The following is a 20,766-nucleotide window of genomic DNA, read 5'->3' on the forward strand; positions in this document are numbered from 1 at the left end:
AGCAGGAATTATTTGAAAGACTTTTTGCTTTGTTGATTCAACTTCCTGTAGATTTCATTAAACTGTTTTGTAAAATCATCATGCTAGGAAAAAAAGCCAGTGGGGAAAGTATTAGGTGACAGTCTCAGTCCATCAGGCTGAGGCAGGAGCAAGAGGCAGGTGTCCCCAGCACTGCAGCTGGATGTGTTGCTCAGGAGAAGAAACAGTACATCACACTTAGAGAAATTAGTCATGGAAGAAGGCAGGTTTTTTTAGTGCATATCCCTTCTCTTCCCCAGTATTCTTTCCTAGAGATTCATGCCAGTTGTTTAAAATGTCTTAAACTTTAGCATTTCTATATCTTTGGAAAGAGTTTAAAATGCCCTGGGGAACTCCCTGGCGATAGTTGTTCATGCGTCTGCCTGAGTATTAAAAATAGACTATTTTTATGTAATTGAATGGTGGAAAGCTAGAGATTTCTCACATCATTCTGATGGCAGATTCAACATTTTACATATGTCAAAACAATGCCATCTGGGTTTGTTTATTTTGCTGTTAGCCTTTTGCAGGTTTCCAAGTGCCTCTTTGCAAATCACTTAGCATCAACCTAACAGGTAAACAAACAGTAGGTCATGCTACAGCCCCGTTTGCTTACAGAAGTGCTGGACAAGTGTGTGTTAGTCAAACGAAGTTGTAGACATTAAGATAATGTCATAAAGCATGCTAGAAGAGTATATGGAATCATATGAATTAAAAGATTGAATGCCAGTTTTGAACATCCTCATTGCCTTACCTTTTTTCTGTTACCCTTTCAACTCTCAATCCTTATGCATTCTAGGGTCATAAATTGGATTTGTTTTTGTTGTTGTTTGTTTTTTTTTTTGCATTTACAAATGCAAAATTTATCCAATAGAAGGACTAAGCATTTTAGGATGTTTATATAAAAGTTTTTGGTGAAGTTTTTCAAAGAGAAGTATTGGAATAAAATTATTTTTTTATTGTTTCTCAAATGTCTTTTGTCCATATAGTTGTTGAGAAATAAAGCAATGAATAAATAGTCCAGAAAGAAAATTGGATTCCTTGTGTGTTCTTTAATGCAGAATTTCCTATGAAATGTCACCAGCTCTGAAGAAGAAAGTCTTAATCTTTTTCACTAGGGAAAAAGAAGTGGAAGTTTCTCAACTTTTTTTGTCACTAAATGCTCTGAGACACTAAAATTATGAATCTCTCAAAATGAAAGCTTCTGGGTCCACAAGGTGTCTGAAAATGCTGTTAAGCTTTGATGTGCTAGTAAACAGGAGCATGTGTGGTGATGATAATTTTGTCTGTGTGCTGTGGTATTTCACACTTTAGTTCCTGATCATTCACTACCATCAGGTCCTTGTACACAGTCAATCTTTGTTGTGATAACCCAGCAAATTTCATGTTATCATAAAGTTGTGTTGATTTTCTGTATTCAATGTTTTCTTTGATATGGCATTTATGAAGTCAAGAAACAGCATAGATCAATCTCAACCCACCCAGTGTCCACTGATAATTTTCTTCCAAACCTTTCTTTCCTATTCTTAATAAATTACTAACTCATAAAGGCATAATCCCTTTTCTAATTTATCAGCTTGGTTTGGCTGCTTTTTGGCTTTCAGTGTTTTTCAACAAAAACTTGATGGAAGTGCAAGTTCATAGTATCTATTATACCATCAACATCAATACATAAATTGCTTCCTTTGAAGACTAGTAATACATTTATGAGGTCTTGTCTTCCCTCTGTAAAAAGAAAACATCCTTTAGTCATTATATAAGGATCCACCTGTATGCTTATTGTGAATTTTAAAATAGTTTCTACTGATTTAGAATTTTTTGGTATGTGGGTACCCAGCCCTTTCTTAAAGCCCTTTAAAAAAGTGTTGCTGCATTTGACATCTTTTGAGTCTTTGATAATGAAGTCAATTGCCTTGATAGCATAGACAGTGCAGCTAATAGTGGAGCAATTTTATATTGAATTTCCTTGTGGAAGAATATTAACAGCTTAATGAATTGCTTCTGTTCATTTTGTACGTTAATTCAGTGCTTGAATTTAAAATGCTTTTTCTCACTCATTACCCCAAAAGAAAGAGCTTAGAGTTGGAAATATGCTGAGCTGTACCCTCTAAAGCAAAGAATTATTTAACATCCCAGCTATGGCCTTGTCTTCCTTAAGGCTGTTTTGCAGACTTTCTCAGGTTTTCTTCCTATCATGTTTAAAAAGGTATCTATTACTAGCTTTAATACCTTATATCAGATTACTTTTTTTTTAATACATTATGCTAGTATTTTGTATTTACAGAACTGATCACCATTTAATAGTGATTCCTTCTTTATCAGGAAGTCTTCCTACTTTGAACAGCTTCCTCTAGTCTCTCATTTCATCAGATTTTTTTTTCTTTTAAATAAATTTGGTTTTAGTGTAGGTGGCATGTATTTATTTTGTACCTCTAATATGATGGCTTTAAACTACCTCTGTGGTGCTCAAAATAATTTATACTGTTGTTACTTTTAGTTTATATCTAGCAAGTCCAAATTTTTATGTATTTCCCCTTTTTGCAATGGAGCTCTGCTTTAAAGGAATATGGTTTTTTTTCCTTGTGTCCAGCTCTACACTTGAGTGTGTTGAATTTCAGTGTCGTATGGCCAGTGTTGCAGAATAGCTCCTCAAAAGCAGTGTTTTCATTCTGAATGCTGCTTAAATTTAAAGCAAGTGACTCTATGTTAGGTACCTTGCCTACAAGTTCTAGCAATTGTGTATTTCTATTTTCTAAAACTCAGATTTTAAGCCACCATGATGGTCATTGTCTCTATTGTCTCATCAATGTTTACAAATATGTAAGGGGTGAGTGTCAGGGGGACAGAGTTAGGCTTTTCTCAGTGATGACCAGTGATAGGACAAGGAGTAATGGGTGTAAATTGGAGCATAGGAGGTTCAAGGTGAATATCCAAAAAAATTTTTTTACTGTGAGAGTGACAGAGCCCTGGAACAGACTGCCCAGGGAGGTTGTGGAGTCTCCCTCACTGGAGACATTCAAAACCCACCTGAATGAGTTCCTGTGTGATGTACCCTAGGTGACCCTGCTCTGGCAGAGGGGTTGGACTAGATGATCTCTCAAGGTCCCTTCCAGCCCCTAAGATTCTATGATTCTATTCAAAGGTGACATAGGTCTCTGTTTCTCTAGTCTTGGATCTTTTTTTGCCACCTCATCTACCACTGTGTGAAATGCTGATGCCATCTGTTCATGTTCCTGATAATTCAGAACCGACACTCTAATGTGGAAGAATTTTGCATTAATGATAAATAGTAACTCATTGTCCCTATTAGGTTCTAACCTTTCTTTAAAGCATAGCACCTTTCTTTTACCAGTGCTTCCTACTCCATTCTTATGTCATATGTACCCTGCAACTGCACTGCCTCCTCCAAGTATCTGCTGTCCACTAAATTTGTCTGCTAGGATGCGTTGTCAAACACACAAGGCATTTGTCCAGGTTAATTAGGTTTCCAGAATTAACATGTGCATTTTACATAACCCTAGAAACCTATATTGACATATTCTGCTTAGATTGAACTTGACTTCCTGAGACACCATGATTAAAATGTGTGTGTTTTGTCCGTTTCTATCCTGTAATCAAGAATAAGGAATTTGGCTTAATTCATTCCTCAGTAAGCCATTTGAGCACTAATACAGAGGGAAATAGGACTCTCTGAGAATGCTGATCTGACAATCTCCAAGGATATCATATAGTATCCTGGGGGCTTGCGGAATCACTACATGTTCTAGTCATAATGTGTTGATCTAGTGGTGTTTTAAATAACTGTTGTTTTAATGCTGTGTATTCTCAGCATGGGTACCCATTCAGGTGTTCATTAATACTGTTCTGCAGAAACCTGATGAGTTCAAATATGCCTGTGAATACAGTATTGATGCAGAGGCAGTTAAGAACCTAGCAGTGTCCTCCTGTATTAGAACTTAAATTTGTATATTTGCACAGTCCTGTTCTGTTTAGAAGAAAATGAGCTCATCTTTACTGAAGTCTGAATGGTGAATGTATGTCCTAGCACAGCTTATTATGCAGACCTCACACTATGCAGAAATTTTGTAAAGGAAATCCTGTAATAGGTTAATTTTCCTCTCTGTGGGTTGCATTGTCTAAAACATTTATTTCTTTCTTCCCTTCTTACTTATCTGTTTGTAGCTTCTCATACTGCTTTCAGGAAAAAACATCTTTACCACAGTGTCTTCATCTTAATATTTTCAAAAAACGTTTAGCTGTTTCTGTTGTTCTAAAGGCAAACTTTAGAATGGTTCCAACTCCTGGGTCCTTTCTTCCACCTACAATCAGGACAGTAAAAATCAAGAAAGCCCTGTATGCTAGGTTTCCATTCGTAGGAGAAGGGCTTGTTAAAAAGCTATTGATTATTTTATTTTTTTTTTCCAATTTTGTTTTTAACTATTCCCCCCACCCCCATTCTCATCTATTTAAATAGGAAATATTGGTACCATTGGAGAGACACTTAATGTTTCTACTTTTTAAGTGTTTGTCTATGGTTTAGGTAAAAATGGAAGTGAAATGAGAAAGGGAAGCTTATAAGAAGCGGGATAAAAGAACACAACACAAACAATCCAGTTATTGACATAGTATTTTAAAATACAACTCTGCTTTTCCTTTCACTTAAGCTGTGGCTCTGATTTCTTTAAACATATTCATTAAGAAAAATCTTTGGTTTCAGGTCCAGACTGAAGTAAACTCATTTTCTTAATATTTTTAGGTCTCTAAAATGGTCTGTGTGGCTCCTGAACCACAGAGTGCAAGACTTAGGAATGCTTCCACACCTTATTATTTATTTTTCTTTTCTTAAACTAAAGTGTACAGCAGAGAATGACAACTGGCAGCCTTTGCTGGCCTTCCTATGGACAATCCCCTGCAACTATTTAAAAACTGGTGACCTTTTAGTCTAAAACAGCATGGCATGTCCTGCTGTTAGAAAATGCAAAGATATAGTTTATCTAAGGTGAATGCAGCTCTTTATCAGAGGTACTAGGGACAGTTCAGCATAATGCAACCCAGTTCATATATTTATAGAAATCTCTGCTTGTTGCAAGAAACAATTTCAGTGATTCTTCCCTTATGTTCAGTGACACAGTGGTCATGGTAATTGTGAAATATGTTTTTTACAAGTCCTGAAATTTCCAACTCACTGAGCAGTTCCTGTCCTCTTTTTCTTTAAGAAAAAAAAAAAAAAAAAAAGGCAAAAAGCTATGGAGCACTTTTTATTTATGGCCTACAGTAATCTTGGACCTGCCAAATGTATCATGACTTCATTTATTATCCTACCATAACAAGTTACAGGCCTTTTGCGTATGCAGGCAAAATTTACACTTCAGACTCAAAATGACAGGCTACCTCCTGCTTGGAACACTAACAGAAAGTTCCTTTTTTGTGCTGTAATTTAGAGAACATCTTGATCTTCAGAGACTACTGCTGAGGATTTTGTTGGTGTGGTTCACATAATGACAGGCAGACACGCATTTGGAAGACATAGCACGTATGCCCGCAGTGGTGTTCCAAAACTCATCTCACTCTATTTCAGGAGGAAGAGAAGTGGTTTCTTTAAGTTGCTTTAGTGTCCTGGAGATTAATATGGTTCAATGACAGACCCCAGTGTGAAAGTAGAATGGCAAGACTCGAGGATGCTCCAAATGTTCCAGTAATGATTTTGTAGGAGGAAGCTATGTCAACTAGATTTAACCCTCCTGTGGTAAGAGAGAATTCTGTGTAACTTGCTAGGCCAAGACTGTGGCTAATGTACAAGGGCATAATTTCACTGCTCTGAAGAGTGCAATAATGATTTATACCAATACAGGGTGGAACTCATGGTGTATTCACACAGCAGAGTTTGCAGTTTAAGAAGGCATGGTTGAAAACATCTAGAGAAATACATGGGGCAGTAAGATGTATTTTGTTTTTAATTTACAATTATATGGTGTTTTTGCAAGCAGAGCATAACAAACCTTATAAATATTGACTATTGTTGTTCTTAGTTGTAACTTCATATTTCTGTACTTTATGGTGATGGCATTCCTCAAAGAAGATCCTGAGTAAGGTCATCAGCACCATGAGATCAGTCTGCAGTGCCCTTTTGCAATGTTAATTGTTGGTGTCTTGGCTAGGATGTGAACTCCTGTTCAAAGAAGAAATAAAGAAATACAAAAGGTAGTATATAGCAAAAACTGTGTTTTCATGTGCATTTCAGTGCACTGCAAAACACTGGAGAAAATCAAGCCTGCCTATTTATCTTCCACAGGGTATTTACTTTAGTGATCCAAATGAAAATGCCATAAAACTTCATAACAGGGAAATAATGTCAGATAATGAAGCACAATATTCATCTGAGGTCACTGTTGCATGGAATAACTAACACCTCTCTGGTGTCATCTTGCTGGATCCATCTGGCACATGATAACCAGAGAGACACCAAGTGTACAGCACTATTTAAACACACTTTGTTGAAGATAAATACAGGAAAGGTTCCCAAAGTTCTCCAACGTTTCCCGACATAAACACATTCACTGCATTGTTAATCCCACTAATTTAATGTAAAGCATGAAGGTCTCCATGAGATTTATGCAGAAGAACAGCTGAAATCTATGATTAATATTGGCAGTGGAAAGAGCAGTTTCAGTCTGTTGGCTAAGGTTAATCTAGTCAAGGTCCTGGGAAAATATTTATCCTTTGCTGTGATATAGCTTAAAATACTATCTAGATGGAGGATTGCCTTTAAGATAAAGTGCAGGAGGCTGAGCAGAACCAGGAATTGGCTGCTGACTTTTAGCTTGGACTTGTAATTTACAGGTTTAATTTTGCTGCTGCTTTCTTCCATTACTATTAATTTATGTAGCAGTGATAATAGTAATGGTGATAATGGCTTCACCTCCAAGTGCTTCAAAGACAGAGCTGATGCTTAAAACTAAAGATGGGGATCAATTCTCCACCATTGAAATGCTACTGTGTCTGGAATTCAACAACATATTTTTATGCAAAGAGTGTCTCAGTAGGGCAGGCAAATTGATTTTGGTCCATTGCTGGGAAAAAGGGTAGCCTGCCTATCTGCAGGTTGGATAAGATACTTGGGCTACACCTGTGTGAGTAAATAGATGACAGTGATAATTTTCTAGTCCTGGAATCAGGTGATATAGCTTATATATCACCTTTGGTAAATTCTCTTTTCTTCAAAAGACATCACTGTACCCAGGGTGTCAGTTGGGAATGGTCTCTGGTGGATATGACACCTCAGGCTTAACCAAGGTACAGTCTGGCAGAGTCTAGAAAAAGATTGACACTAATTCAAACTGTTCAAAGGTAAAACTGTTTATTCCAGTAAAGAAACCAGCATTTTCACAGGTGCTGCTGGCCAAAACAATAAATTAGAATATTCTAGGGGCAAATCAAAATAGGAGAAAAAGAAAAGAAAAAAAAAATCCACAAAGAATTCAGAAGTTATACAATATTTTGTTTCATTTTCTTTGTTCTAAATAGGTATGTTTCATTGTCCTGAAGGGACCCAGGGAGCTTCATGTTTTTAATGTCACTATCATTAGACTGGTGTTTTCTGGATTGATACAGACCTGTCTAAAACAGAATATTACATATATTGCCTTTAAAACAAACAAACAAAGTTTTCTCTTACAAAATCTTTTGATAGTCTAAAAATCTATGTTTTTTATTGGAAAAACCTGTGAATAGTTCTGCTAACTGTTAACACAAGGATAATAAGCCCCTTCCTTAATTTAAATGTCGTTTGTATTGGACAGTCATCTATCTGAAGCTAATGATGCTGCAACAGTTTTTGTTTCTGTATTTGGAAAGTAACTGAGCAGAGAGAAGGGTGTGCATTCTGTGTAATGGGGTAGATCAGAAACAAATTGCCTTCCTACTTGAGCAGATTATTCAAGGAAGTGATGAAGTAGAATGGACCCTGCCACGTTATTGAATCTACTCACCCCTGGACTTCTATGTACAGAAAGTGCCAGTAGCTCAGAGGTGACTAATCCTGAGAAGCCCGGGTGGGCATTGCATTACTGGAACACAGCAGTCAGCTCCTCAATGAGTAACAAATGTAATAAGTATTTCCCAGTAGGACCCCTGCTAGATAACCATACTGTAGCCATTTGTTTTCATTCTTACTATTTAGGGATGTTAAACTACCTTTTTGTAGACCAGGTTTTTTGTGTTTTGTTTTTTTTTTTCTTCCTCCTTTTTTTTTTTTTTTTTAAATGTCTTGTGTTTGCTTTTTATTTTTCTAATATATTTTTTCCAAAGGGAGTGGAGGAATGGGAAGAGATGCTGTCATTTCTTCAGATAATATGTTATGGGAGGATAATTTTGACAGGTGCCTCTTGTATTTCTTTTCCCCCGCCTCTCCCTAATAGCAGCTCTGACACTGTGCCAGGGGATATTGTTTTTGAGGTTCTTACCACAGATGGGTGTTTCAAAGAGGAGAATGCAGCTGCTGTTAGGAAAGAAGAAAAACAAGCAGAGTTTTTTTTTTTCTTCGCCTTTTTTTTTTTTTTTTTTAAAATGTCTTGTGTTTGCTTTTTATTTTTCTAATATATTTTTTCCAAAGGGAGTGGAGGAATGGGAAGAGATGCTGTCATTTCTTCAGATAATATGTTATGGGAGGATAATTTTGACAGGTGCCTCTTGTATTTCTTTTCCCCCGCCTCTCCCTAATAGCAGCTCTGACACTGTGCCAGGGGATATTGTTTTTGAGGTTCTTACCACAGATGGGTGTTTCAAAGAGGAGAATGCAGCTGCTGTTAGGAAAGAAGAAAAACAAGCAGAATGGAACCTTCTCTTTCTGAAGGCATGACAGGCTTTGTAGATCTTTTAGTCATAGTGATCAACTTGGAAGGGAAAACGTGAGACTGGAAACTCAGCTCAGAAGGTTGTTAACCAGAAATGACTGGTTATCTTTTGTAATAAAGACCATGTTGCATTAACAGGAAACACAGATATGAAATAGGAGGAGATGCTTGGAGGCAAGTGATGGGCTAAGAGGACACATCCAGTCCTCCTGTCACTGGACCAGACTGGCAGCTGTTTTGTCTTGGGCTTAGACTGAAATGTGCTGAAATCAGTGGAAGGGTATCCCATTGACTCTCCAAAGCAAGCAAGTTTCTTGTACTTGAAGTAGAAATGTACTTCAGTTTTCAGAGATTGGTTGAAAGGAAATTGAAAGAAAAATTAACTTGTCTCTTCAGAAAGAGAAATGAGAAAACACAGTGCACAGGTTTTCTCTCCTTGTGCTGAATGTTGCTGTGTGGTAGGTGAAATCAGAGATCTAAACTGCAGCTCTTTAAGGAGCTGAGCAGTCATCCTTGTAATCCTTTCCTTCTTTTATGGTCTGACCCCTTCTAATAGCAAAAGGATTTTCCAGGCCACATGCTGAGAGGGCAGCTCCCAGGGGCCAGGTCCTGCCATGAGGCCCTGTGCTGGAGAGCTGCTCTTAAAGCATCCTCCAACTGAGGGTGAGCATTTAGCAGCTCTCAGTCTGGACACAAAGTGATTGAGATGACAGAAAAGTCAGTTCAGTCTGTTTCTTCATGACATAAACTGGCATGAAGGCATAAGGCATAAACTGTTCTGGCTTGATGTGTTGAGCTTTTTCCACTACATGAGCAAAGCAATGTTTTTCACTGTTGACATGTACAGTATGTAGGAGCTGAAATGTAAAACGAATGTTTAGACTTTGAAATTGTGTGTTTTTTCCACATTTTTCTTTTTCTTTTTTAAATAATCTTTTTGTAATCTCTCTAAGTTTCTGGAATTACTTGGATAGCTGCTTTCAATTTGCAGCAGAAACTAAATGGAATTTCCAATTTTCATTGTTATAAAAATTCACCACAAACTTGTCCAGGCCTAGGTTGCTGCTGACAAGCCCTGAGTTTCGATATGGTGCATTTGTGGCTGGATTCTGTCCTTGTGAGGGTAGCGTTCAGTCTCTTTCAACATGTACAAACAGAGTTCAAGGACCCTTCCTTTAACTTGGCTTCAGTCAAAGTCCAAATGAGTTACATCCCCAGTAATGCAACTTTGAGCAGAACTAAAATCCTGTTGCCTCTGGAGAAGATAAAAAGCTATCCTGGAATCGCAGTTCATTTCAACCTGGAAAATGTGAAAAGCTAGGCAATGATTTCTTCTTCCTGTTTCAGATTTTCGTGTTGTTTCTTAGTTTTCTTGAAAGTTTCATGCTTTCTTTAAAGTGTGCATACACTTAAATATTTGAGGAGGTCCTGGGAGGCAGGACACCAGGAAGCATGTTCTGTATCACAGTGCTAACTCCTAGCTCCTGATCTTTCTCATTCTATTAAGGAAGTTTAAAAGGGAGAACGACATAGTTTTACTCTAAGTATTGCAGTTGCAGGATTTATGACAGGCTTAGCTGCTTTTTATCTCACTTTCCTTCACTAAGCTGCTGGATAGCTTGAATTAATTGCACTCCTGTCCTTATTTCTTCAGGCACTGGAGGCAGCATACTGCGATGTCATGGGTGAGATTTGAAGGTGGAGTGCTCTTTTCTGTGCTTATATTTCTTTCAGTGAAGGTTGAAACGTTGTAAATTGCTAACATCTGTGTTATGTGCCCTCTGCACATTCATAATCTGATTTCTTTTTTTTCTTAGCTCTGTTTATCAGAGTGACTTTGGCAGAAATGAGAGTATTCAATACATCTTCAAATATCTCCCCCAGAAGGTAGTTAACCTCAGGTCTGCCTGCTCGCTGTTGAGGGCTGATTGTGCCTATGTTGCTGCTTGCATACTCATTTTGAACCCATCCCATTACCTGCCTAACAAAGTGGGAGAGCAAAATATATTCAGCAAAGTCATTATGGGAACCACCTTCTGCGGCTCTGTAAATAAGTTGCCATTTGCTATGCAGAGCATACATACAAAGGAGACTGAGATAAAGTCCCACATCTGATGCTATCTTTTGAATTCATTAAGTGTTCATAAGCAGACACTTTTTTCTTACACCCAATTTCCACTAGTCTGTCTAAAGGTGGACACCAGTCTGAGTTTGGCCAAAGGGTGATCTCAAGTTCATCACATCTCACTGGTATGATCTGGCGTAGATCTGAATTAATATATGAGGCAGAGGAACAAATGTGTGTCTGCAGGATTATTAAACAACTGTCATATTTCACCACAGTTGCTTGCCATTTTCCTGAACTGCCCTTGAACAGCTTTTGGGGTCTCTCTGAATGGAACAGTTGTATAAACAGCTCATTCTCTTGAATTGTTGTTTTTCCTGAGGGAGTCATGCATCTAAATTTCAGGGAATGCCAGGAGTTTTGAGATTCAAGCTTCTTTTGAAAAATTTCTTTTTCATCTAAATTGGAATTCTATTTCATTCCACTTCAATATAACTCATTAATCAGGTGAGTTGAGCATGGGAAAGAGCATAGTATATGCTTGTCTCATTTTTACTCTATGTGCCAAGAGCTGCTGCTGAAGAGGCAGCATCGGGCTGGTTGGACCCTGCTCCGAACTGCTACAGCTGTTCATACCTCACTTCTTCATGCCAGTGGGACCTGCTTTTGCAGGCTTATATAAAAAAAAAAGCCTCATGAAATACTACTATCATGTCATTGGTTGGTGTCACAGCAAGGCACCACACAGCCAAGCTTGGTCCAAGAGGCAATCCTGCCTGTGGCAAACTGTTAACCTTATAACCAATGTTGCTGGGGAAAAGCTTTTGCCCTCAAGAAGATGATAGCAATATTTGGCACTCATGGAGCTTTTCGATTTGTAAGTCCTACAGAAAGCCAGAAGCAGAACTTTCCAGTTTTGTATTTACAGGGCTTGTAAGAAACCACAGGTTGCAGTGTTATGATCCTTCCCAGAGCAACTGTGTTGCATGGGCAATGGCATGGGGGTGCTTTGTTTTCTTTGCTAGTTTGTTGTTTTGTTCCTGTCAATTAATCCCTATCAACAACAAGTTATAGAGGCTGTTTCTCAAGAGGGCACAGAGCATTTATGCCATTCTTGCTGATAAGTTTACTGTTAATCAATATTTGAACCTCCAGGGCTAAGAAATCTGTTGCTGTATCCTTGTTTCATCTTCTTTAATGGATGGATTATTTTTGTGTCAGCTGTGGATCTAAGTTTTCAAGTGACCATCTGTGGCAATTGGTGTTCAGTCAATGGTTTACAGTCCACAGGTGGTCCTTAAAACATCAGAAGGAGATCTGTATAGCAGTGGGAGTTGGAAATGAAAATCAAAGCAATCCTAGAGGCATACAGAGGGATGCCCTGCAGTTAGCAGCAAGCACTGATGTGCTGGCTGCAGGCAAAACCATCTCACAGGCACAGGTCAATGGGTCCACCATTGCCTGTGGGGTTTTTTTCCCCAAAAAGTTTTGTTGGCTCTTTGGTATTTGAGAAGCTTGGGAAACTCTGATGTAAGGGATGTTTTAGATTTTTGAAGGGTTTGTTTTTATTGACATGACTGTTTCAGTGTGAGAAGGACATTTACATAGATGCAAATCAGGTTTGGAGTCAACTGATTTGGAGGCTGGATGTTGGTAACCCTTGCTGTTCCTTGAGGAGTTGTGCAGGAAAGTATCTATCACAGAAGCCTGCAGGTGGGCACCTGGGTCTGATTGCAGGTACAACTGTCTCTGTTTTACCTGGGAAGCCCACAGAGCTCTGCAGTTGGGCACCAGGGTGTTGGCACGTGGTTTGCACATGCTTTGCAAAAAGTGTCTTAACAGGTTTGCCCTGCAAGACAGATGGCAAGACTGCCCTTAGCAACAGTTACACAGTTGTGAACTGCCTCGAAGAGTCTGGTCACAGCATAACACAATGTGGCTGCATTCCTACCCTCTTTCCAAGCAGGAATATGTGGGCTGCTTAGGCACAGTCATATTTGCAAATCACCTGGTTCATAAACTTCATAAATGCAAGAAGGTATTTCTACAGGTGCTGTGCTTTCAAACTTGGTCTTTCTCCCAGACAGTTTCAACAGATATGTCCATCAGATATGTTTTGAGGAGTGCCACAAGTGGCATTTCAAGATGTCCTGGGCTTACTCATACTGCCTTCCAGACAGGAGCCAAATTCAAATTCCAGCACAGAGTATTTCAGGGTTTTTTTTGTATTTCAAGTGAAAAATCTTGTTCTTCTCAGTAATGATACTGTCAGTAGAGAGTAAGTCTCTCAGTCAGAGCTGTGGCAGCACTCACATTTTTATTAAGGCACTCACGGATATATCAGATGGAAAAAAAAAAGAAGTGCTTTTGTTTGCTTAGAAAGCTCATCCTCTTGGAATCCTTGTGATTATGCAAAAAAATTCACCTTTCAAGAGATACAGAAAGAAGAAAAAAAAAACAAAACAAAAACAACATAAAAAACCCCAAAAACACAAAGAGGGGGGAGCAAAGGGTTTCCAGTCCTCCCAGTTGTGAAGAAAAGCTTAAAATACAGTGACTAGAATGTCCTGTGGTTAACTTGGAATTAAGATCAACAAGAATCCCCATGCAAAAAATAAATAAATAATATAGCTGGATTTTTGAGAGGTTTGTTAGCCATCACATAATACTTGTAAACAACAAGATCTTGTGCATGAAAAAAAAATCAGAATAAGAGCTGCAAGATGAGCAAAGCTTTGGGGACAGCTGGGATACCTAAATTATATACCCTTTTCAGCCTGATAAGCTTGTAGCAAAATTAATTTTACAGAGCACACCTTTTGAAGCTTCTTTCCTCACTTCACTGAGGTACCTAGGGTTGAGAGCAATCATTTCAGTAAAATTGTTCATCTTCAGAGGCAAGCAATGGCAGCAATGAAAAGCACTTGCAAAGGATGTTTTAGGAACTGAGATATATTCTGCCTTTTGCATTTATGACTGGGTAAGATAAGGCTTATTGCATATAAGGGAATTTTCCCAACCTTGAGTTTTGAGGCTGATGTTCTTCCAATTTGTGCTTGCAGTTGTATTGCACAGGTGAATGGTGCTGGTTTTTGAACTGCAGAAGCATTTAAAACTGGTACAACTTTTTATAATGAAATTTTATGCTTGCAAAGTACAAGACCTCTTAGAAATACAGCCTTCCTGTGAGGTATTATTTTGTGAGTTTTGTCTTTGATTTTCATGTTTTACAAAACTGTTAGCTTCAACTGTAAACCCTGGCTGAGTTACTCAAATGTTTTGAAGACAGCAGGAAGTCTGTAATATCCCCAGCCTGATCTTACAGAGTAAGGGTGCAAATATGAATTGTAAAAGCTTCAAGCAGGATCAGAGCTTGCATGCTTGTTTTAAGGTCTGTCTTTGAAATCTTGCAGTCATTCTTCATCCATGAGACAATTTCCTCTTGTTGGGTGATATTTCTGAGCAGGCCATTAATTTTGGCTGCAGTTGCAGGCAATTAATCAAAAAGGCAAGAAAAAAAGTTAAATCATTTTTGTTTGCAAGCTTTAACTCTCTTGGGTGCCAACACAATTGAAATGCTGACTCTCCTGTGTGTTGACTCTCCTGTGTACTGACTCAAGCTTTCATCTCTTCCTGTGTCTTGCTTGAGTTCTCTGTGATGTGTCTAGATGTACATTTTTCTGTTAGTCTTCCTAGGCTCTGACCAGCCTCACTGCCTTCTAATCACCATTTTCTACTACCCTGAATGCACCAAAGGCTAAACTGTGCCCCATCCTTCACTATGCTGAAGGGTCTTGTGGTTATGTTAGGGGTTGATGGAGTATTGTGGTGCACTGGAATATCCTCTGGAGAAATTATGCAGCATCTTCTGTAACATCCCTACCTACAAACTGTTCTTTTAAATGCCTGTATACATTCACCCACCCTTCTGAGGTGCTCTGTGTGGTCCTGTCTCCCTCCTTTCCCTCCACAAGAGACACAACACTTAAAAGAAAACTTGACAATCAATTGAAATAATTTTAAGTAATATGTGAGAAGGAGAATCAGGAAAAGGGGTGGCAGGTACACATCCTTATCTGAGTGTCTCTCTGCTACATGTCTCACCAAAGCTCTCTGTTCTTCCAGGTTTTCACGGGGAACAGCAACGCTGACAGTGTCGTTCACCACAAACTTCTGCACTCCATGAAAGCCCGCTTCTTGCGCTTCGTCCCTCTGAAGTGGAGCCTCAGTGGACGGGTAGGACTGAGAGTTGAGGTCTTCGGCTGCTCCTATAGTAAGTGGCTACTCACATTTTCTCAACAAGCTTTTTGTAGGTGCTGTCAGTGCTGTGGGAAGGGTCCAGCACGAGTTCTATGACTTATAATATAATGTGAAGTACATAGTCATCATTTAGTTTTTCAGTAGTTGTTCTTACCTTCTGCTTGAGGATGCACTGGCCCATCTAACACAGCTGGTGAAACTTTCTGAGCTCACCACAGAATGATTTTCTGCTTCTTGTGAGTGCAAGGCAGCCAGATGCAAACCTTCCATCATCATGGATGCCACAAAGCTACTTCAAATCCTTTTTAGGGCTTTGTTTAGGGAAAGTACCACTTCTTTCTTAAATAGTTTTGTTGGTTTGTGTGTTGTTTTTTTGGTTTCCTTTTTTCTTTAAGGCAGCTTAACTAGTTGTTGGGGAAAGTGCTGTGGATTGTGCAGCTAGTATTTCTATTTCAGAGAGATGACTTTATAGCTCCAGAGAGCAGAGAACTTGTCTGCTGCTTTATTTGTTTCATGGGTATTTCCTTTGGCAATCGTTGTCATAACACGTGGTGATGATCCTCAAAGATGCGGTCTGCAGGACTTCGTCACCTGGGCTTTGGAGCAGCATATAAACACTATTGCCTGGGGCATTTCATCTGTATCTGGTGTACTGCTGCAGGTGTATGACCTATCATCATGGAAGAGTGTGAATGTGAAGAAAAAGGACCATTGTTGCTCCCAGGCACAAAAGAAAAACAAGTCCACAAATGAGGAAACACAAGTCTGGTATTTGTTTCTCAAGTGGCTGTGGGTTTATTTCTGAAATTAACAATTGTGACTTGAGACAATACTGGAGAGATGAGATTTTGCTTGGGAGAGTTCAGGGGATCAACAGCATTTTAGCAGTAAATTCAATGTGGTGTAGCACAAGTCACCAGCAAATGTGAACTACTGTACTTGTACATCTCTGCATTTAGATTAGATCCTAATCTGCTCCTGTTGGATGCAAGAAATGGATTGTAAGATAAAAAGTAGAAAATCCCCTATTTGGGAGACTTCTTAAATTTATCTGTGCAGAATCAAAGAGCAAATAGTCTTTAACCTTATGATTCACAGCTCCCCATTGAACAGAGAGCCAACTCCAGAACACTCAGTGGCCTCATCACTACACTCAGGTCTTAGGACTGAATCATTTGATCTCACAGGAAGATCCTTGTTATGTTTGGTGTGTGAATCTAAAAGGTCCATTCAGGTTTTTGTCAATGCTGCTTCTCCACCTACTTTGATGCCCTTGCACTGTGGACTATCATTCATTTAAGTACAAACCTGCAACACTCTGCTCTGGATGGATAGTAAATAGGGCTAGACACCTTTTTCAGACCTACCAATGGACCCAGAAACTGAAACCTGTAAATCAAAACCAACTGACCTTGATGACAGTATTCCAAAGCAGCCATCTCATATTTTTTCAAAGAGCTGTCTTCTGTTAATGATGACCAAACCTCTGCAGTGAAGATTGCAGTCCAAACAGCCATGCAGCAAATAGAACTGGAACTGAAGGCTGAAACATTTGTAGTTGAATGTGTTTTGGTGATACTTCATGTGAAATACTATATGGGCACTACTTTCATGTCAGATAATTGTTGTCTCCTATGATATGAAGAAGACATCAGAGTGACTTGTGGGTTGAGTTTCCTTGTGCTGATACCCTTTAAGTCTTCATCTTTGTCCTGTACCTTGCAGTTACAGGAAATAAAGTTGGTTGTGCAGGATTAAGGCATGAATTAGAAGTATGGCAGAAAAGAAATAAAAGGACTCATAAATGTTTTACAGAGTGTTGAAATATTCATTCTGTTTATATAAATGGGCTGTTCAAATTTCTCCCTGGCAAATTGCAGATGCCAACCAATACCTGTCTACAAGTCTTACTTGTATAGTTTCATAATCTTGGCTACTCCTAACCCAGGTGCTCCAGCACTATACAAAAAATATATGGTCCTTTATAAAGTGCCATCTTTGCTGGTTTACTGACAGAATATCTGCAGAAGATCTTGAGCTGCTGTACTCCTACATAACTGTGTTTTGTAATGTTTAGCAGCATGCAGACTCATCCACTGTGTTCAATTCTGACACAAGGTATATTAGTAATTTGAAAAAAGCTTAAAAAAAAACCAAAACCAAAACAAAATCACTAGAGACAGGCAACTGGACAAGTCAGGAAGGAAACAAAGCTAAAAGAAGAACAAATGACTCAAATGTGCACTAGCTTTAAGAGATGGACCCTTCCTGCAGGTGTCTGTGTGTATATGAGAGAGGGATGTGAAGTTGGGAGTAGGAGCAGCATTATAATTGCCTACCTGTACTAAAACTTCAGCTGGTAAAAACTAATCTGTGAGAACTTAATTCCCAGTTATGCCCAATCCTCTTTCTGCTGTTTGAATGGCTTAAAGGCTTGTATAGGTAAACAAACCCAGAGTATTTGATCTTAATTCCACTGAAGTTGAAGGAAGGATTTCCATCAGCATTTTAGCTTTGGATCCAGTCCTGCAATAGAAGATAAAAAGAGAACATGAGCATGGGTAACACAGATGAATCAAATCCTGCACAAATGTACATGTGTGACTGTGGGGTCATTTCTACCCTCTTAGCCTACTGCAAAAAGAACGTTGAAATTCAGATGATGCAGGACCCTGCTGACAGTCCGTTCCATCCTTCAGGGAAATGCTGCCCCTGAAGCCTGGCACCTGATCTGAAAACAGGTGGTTTATATTGATATCTGGGGCAGAAAAGTGGAAGTAAAGATTTTATTTACAGGCAAACTGGAGGTCCTTTTTGTGTGAGTGGCAACTTTCATTGGTTGGCTGAAACAAAATGTCTGAGGACCCTGACAGCTTAGGCCATCTGAATTTTATGTGCTGCTGCACATCTGTTAAAACCCTGGGACTACTGCCAAGCATGCAGCTGAGCACCTAGCTGTGATACACCAGGGTGTGCAAAATAGCCTGTGGTTCCTTTGATGGTCTCCGCTCACATCAGTTCCTTTTTAATCTTGCATATTTGATCAGAAGATGACAGCTGCAGGAGAGTTTGTGGCTTTGCTGCTGCTTAAGCACTTTTATGATAGCAGTTAGGTGAACCTGACACTCCTGTGCCAGCGCAAGGCTCTGACCTCCCATTTTTGGAGTGTGGTTTTCCTGTGCACTGTTGTCTGCTGAAGATGTCCCAGGAACATAATGTTGTGCAAACTTCTAGCAAATGCAGCTTTCAACCATGACCAATTAGTAGGAGGCATGTGGAAGGCATTGGCTTTTGCAGGTCACCAAACACTCTGCCTGGACACAGTTACAAAAAAGATGGTAGATTAACTGCCACGTGCAGTGGGTGCCAAAGTGGCTAATTTAACATACAATTTCACTATGCCATGGAATGGCATTTGCTGTTTATTACTCCTGCTAAAAATAATTTACTAGGAATTTATTCCCTAGAACTTACCCGTCAAACAAGAAATCTTTTTTTCCACCCCCTCTTTGGCTGCCAGTTTACATTGTTTCTTTGGAACACAAAAACATTCTTAACAGCAAAGCTGTTTCAGACACTTGAGCGTGCTTGACCCTGTCCCATACAGAATGAAGTTCCTGTGCAACAAAGCACTCCAAGGCCATCAAATCAGCTGAAATTCACAGATGACACTTGCTAATGATGTTTACATTCTTATACAGAAAGCATGTATTTAAATGAAAAATACTACATTTATTTGCAATTCCTTTTAAGAGCCTGTCTCACATCCTCACAGAAGTATTGAGAGCACCCTCAGCCAGTTTGCTGATGAGACCAAACTGGGTGGTGCAGTAAATATGCCAGAGGGATGGGATGTCATCCAGAGGAACCTGGACTATCTGGAGAAGTGGACCCAGGTGAACCTCATGAGGTTCAACAAGGCCAAGTGCAAGGTCATGCACCTGGGCCGGGGCAGCCAGAGATATGAATACAGGCTGGGGGAAGACATGCTAGAGAGCAGCCCTGTGGAAAAAGACCTGGGGGTACTAGTGGATGAAAAGCTGGGAGTGAGCCACCAATGTGTAATTGCAGCTCAGGGGGCCAACTGCATCCTGGGCTGCATCAAAAGAAGTGTGGCCAGCAGACCAAGAGAGGTGATTCTGCTCCTGTACTCTGTCATGGTGAAACCTCACCTGGAGTGCCGTGTCCAACTCTGGAGCTCACAAGGACATGGACTTGTGGGAGTGTGTCTAGAGGAGGGCAATGAATATGATCAGAGGGCTGGATCACCTCCCTTATGAAGACAAGCTGAGGGAATTGGGGTTTTTCAGCAGAAGAAGACTGTGGGGGGACCCAATAGTGACCTTCCAATACCTGAAAGGGGCCTTATAAGAAGGCTGGGGAAGACCTGTTCACTAGGGCATGTAATGATAGGACAAGGGGTAATGGTTTTAAGCTAGAAAAGGGTAGATTTCAGCTGGATGTTAGGAAAGGGTTCACTAATATGATGGTGGTGGATCACTGGAAGGGGTTGCCTAGAGGGGTGGTGAAAGCGCCGTCCTTAGAGACATCCAAGGTCAGGCTTGGCGTGGCTCTGAGCAATCTGTTCTAGTTGGAGATGTCCCTGCTTGTTGTAGGGTGGTTGGACTAGGTGACCTTTAGAAGCCCCTTCCAACCGCAAGACATTCTATGATTCTATGAATTAGATGGTCTTGATCTGAAAAAAAATGTTGTTTTCTGTTCAGAGAAGAATTTATGATTAGTTAAATGGAAAGTTCAACGCAGAGACATGTTGAGGCAAGCTCTTGCTGTCCCTTGCAGCAGTGACTTCAGAAGCAGTGTGATTGTAACAGATAACCAGAGCTGCCACAGAGAGGATGAGTTCAGACGAATGGCAAACCAATTACTTTGGAAGCTGAGGGCAGTGAGGGGGGAACAGGTGTATCTTTATACTTGGGAAAAGTCTTGTTAGCTTAGTACAGGAAAAAAATGTGCTGACACAATTGCTTTTATAGGATAAGATTTATAGTTGCATTGAAGATGCTGTTCATATTCTATAACTGGTTAACAGCCCAAAATGCATCAGCAGAATCAGGTGTATGTGCTGTTAACAGGCTGGGAAACCACAGGAGAAACAAGGATAAGGTGTGAGAGAGACAGGATATCTTCTGCTTTTGACACCTGAGTTCTTAATTTGCAGTTCAAGACTCCTAATTTATTCTTTTTGCTGATGTTGCTCCAGGGAATATGGTCTGATATTGTGCTTTTTAATTAAATAGTATTTTTACTGTATCTTTTTTCTCTTTTTTTCCCTTCCCTTTTTTCTCACCTCCTCCATCCTCTCCTTTGTCTTCCTATCAGATAGGAAAGAACACATTGTAGAGAACCACCTAATGTCTCATGGTTGTTGACCAATAGTGTTTGTAACCAGCTGTATAAGACAATAACCCAAAGGATTGCTTACTAAGAGGCAGACATAGATTTGTGACAGGCATAAAACTTCATAGCAGAAGAGTCACCTTCAAGGTGCTCAGCCACACTCACCCCTTGGATCGCATGTCTGAGAGGGGTATGGAGAGAGAAGTCAGATGG

General features: G+C 39.6%; 1 protein-coding gene across 1 annotated transcript in view; it reads left to right on the top strand.

Annotated features, from left to right (window-relative positions):
* The window catches only part of CNTNAP5 (contactin associated protein-like 5), a 193,692-nt gene that overhangs the window by 34,130 nt on the left and 138,796 nt on the right, over positions 1-20,766 (top strand). Inside the window, exon 4 of the mRNA XM_009996233.1 lies at positions 15,061-15,208. Within this exon, the coding sequence (XP_009994535.1) occupies positions 15,061-15,208 (148 nt within the window). The remainder of the gene's footprint in view (positions 1-15,060; positions 15,209-20,766) is intronic.

The sequence above is a fragment of the Chaetura pelagica genome, unplaced genomic scaffold (assembly GCF_000747805.2).
Source record: "Chaetura pelagica isolate M959 unplaced genomic scaffold, ChaPel_1.0 scaffold3, whole genome shotgun sequence".
NCBI classification, from domain to species: domain Eukaryota; kingdom Metazoa; phylum Chordata; class Aves; order Apodiformes; family Apodidae; genus Chaetura; species Chaetura pelagica.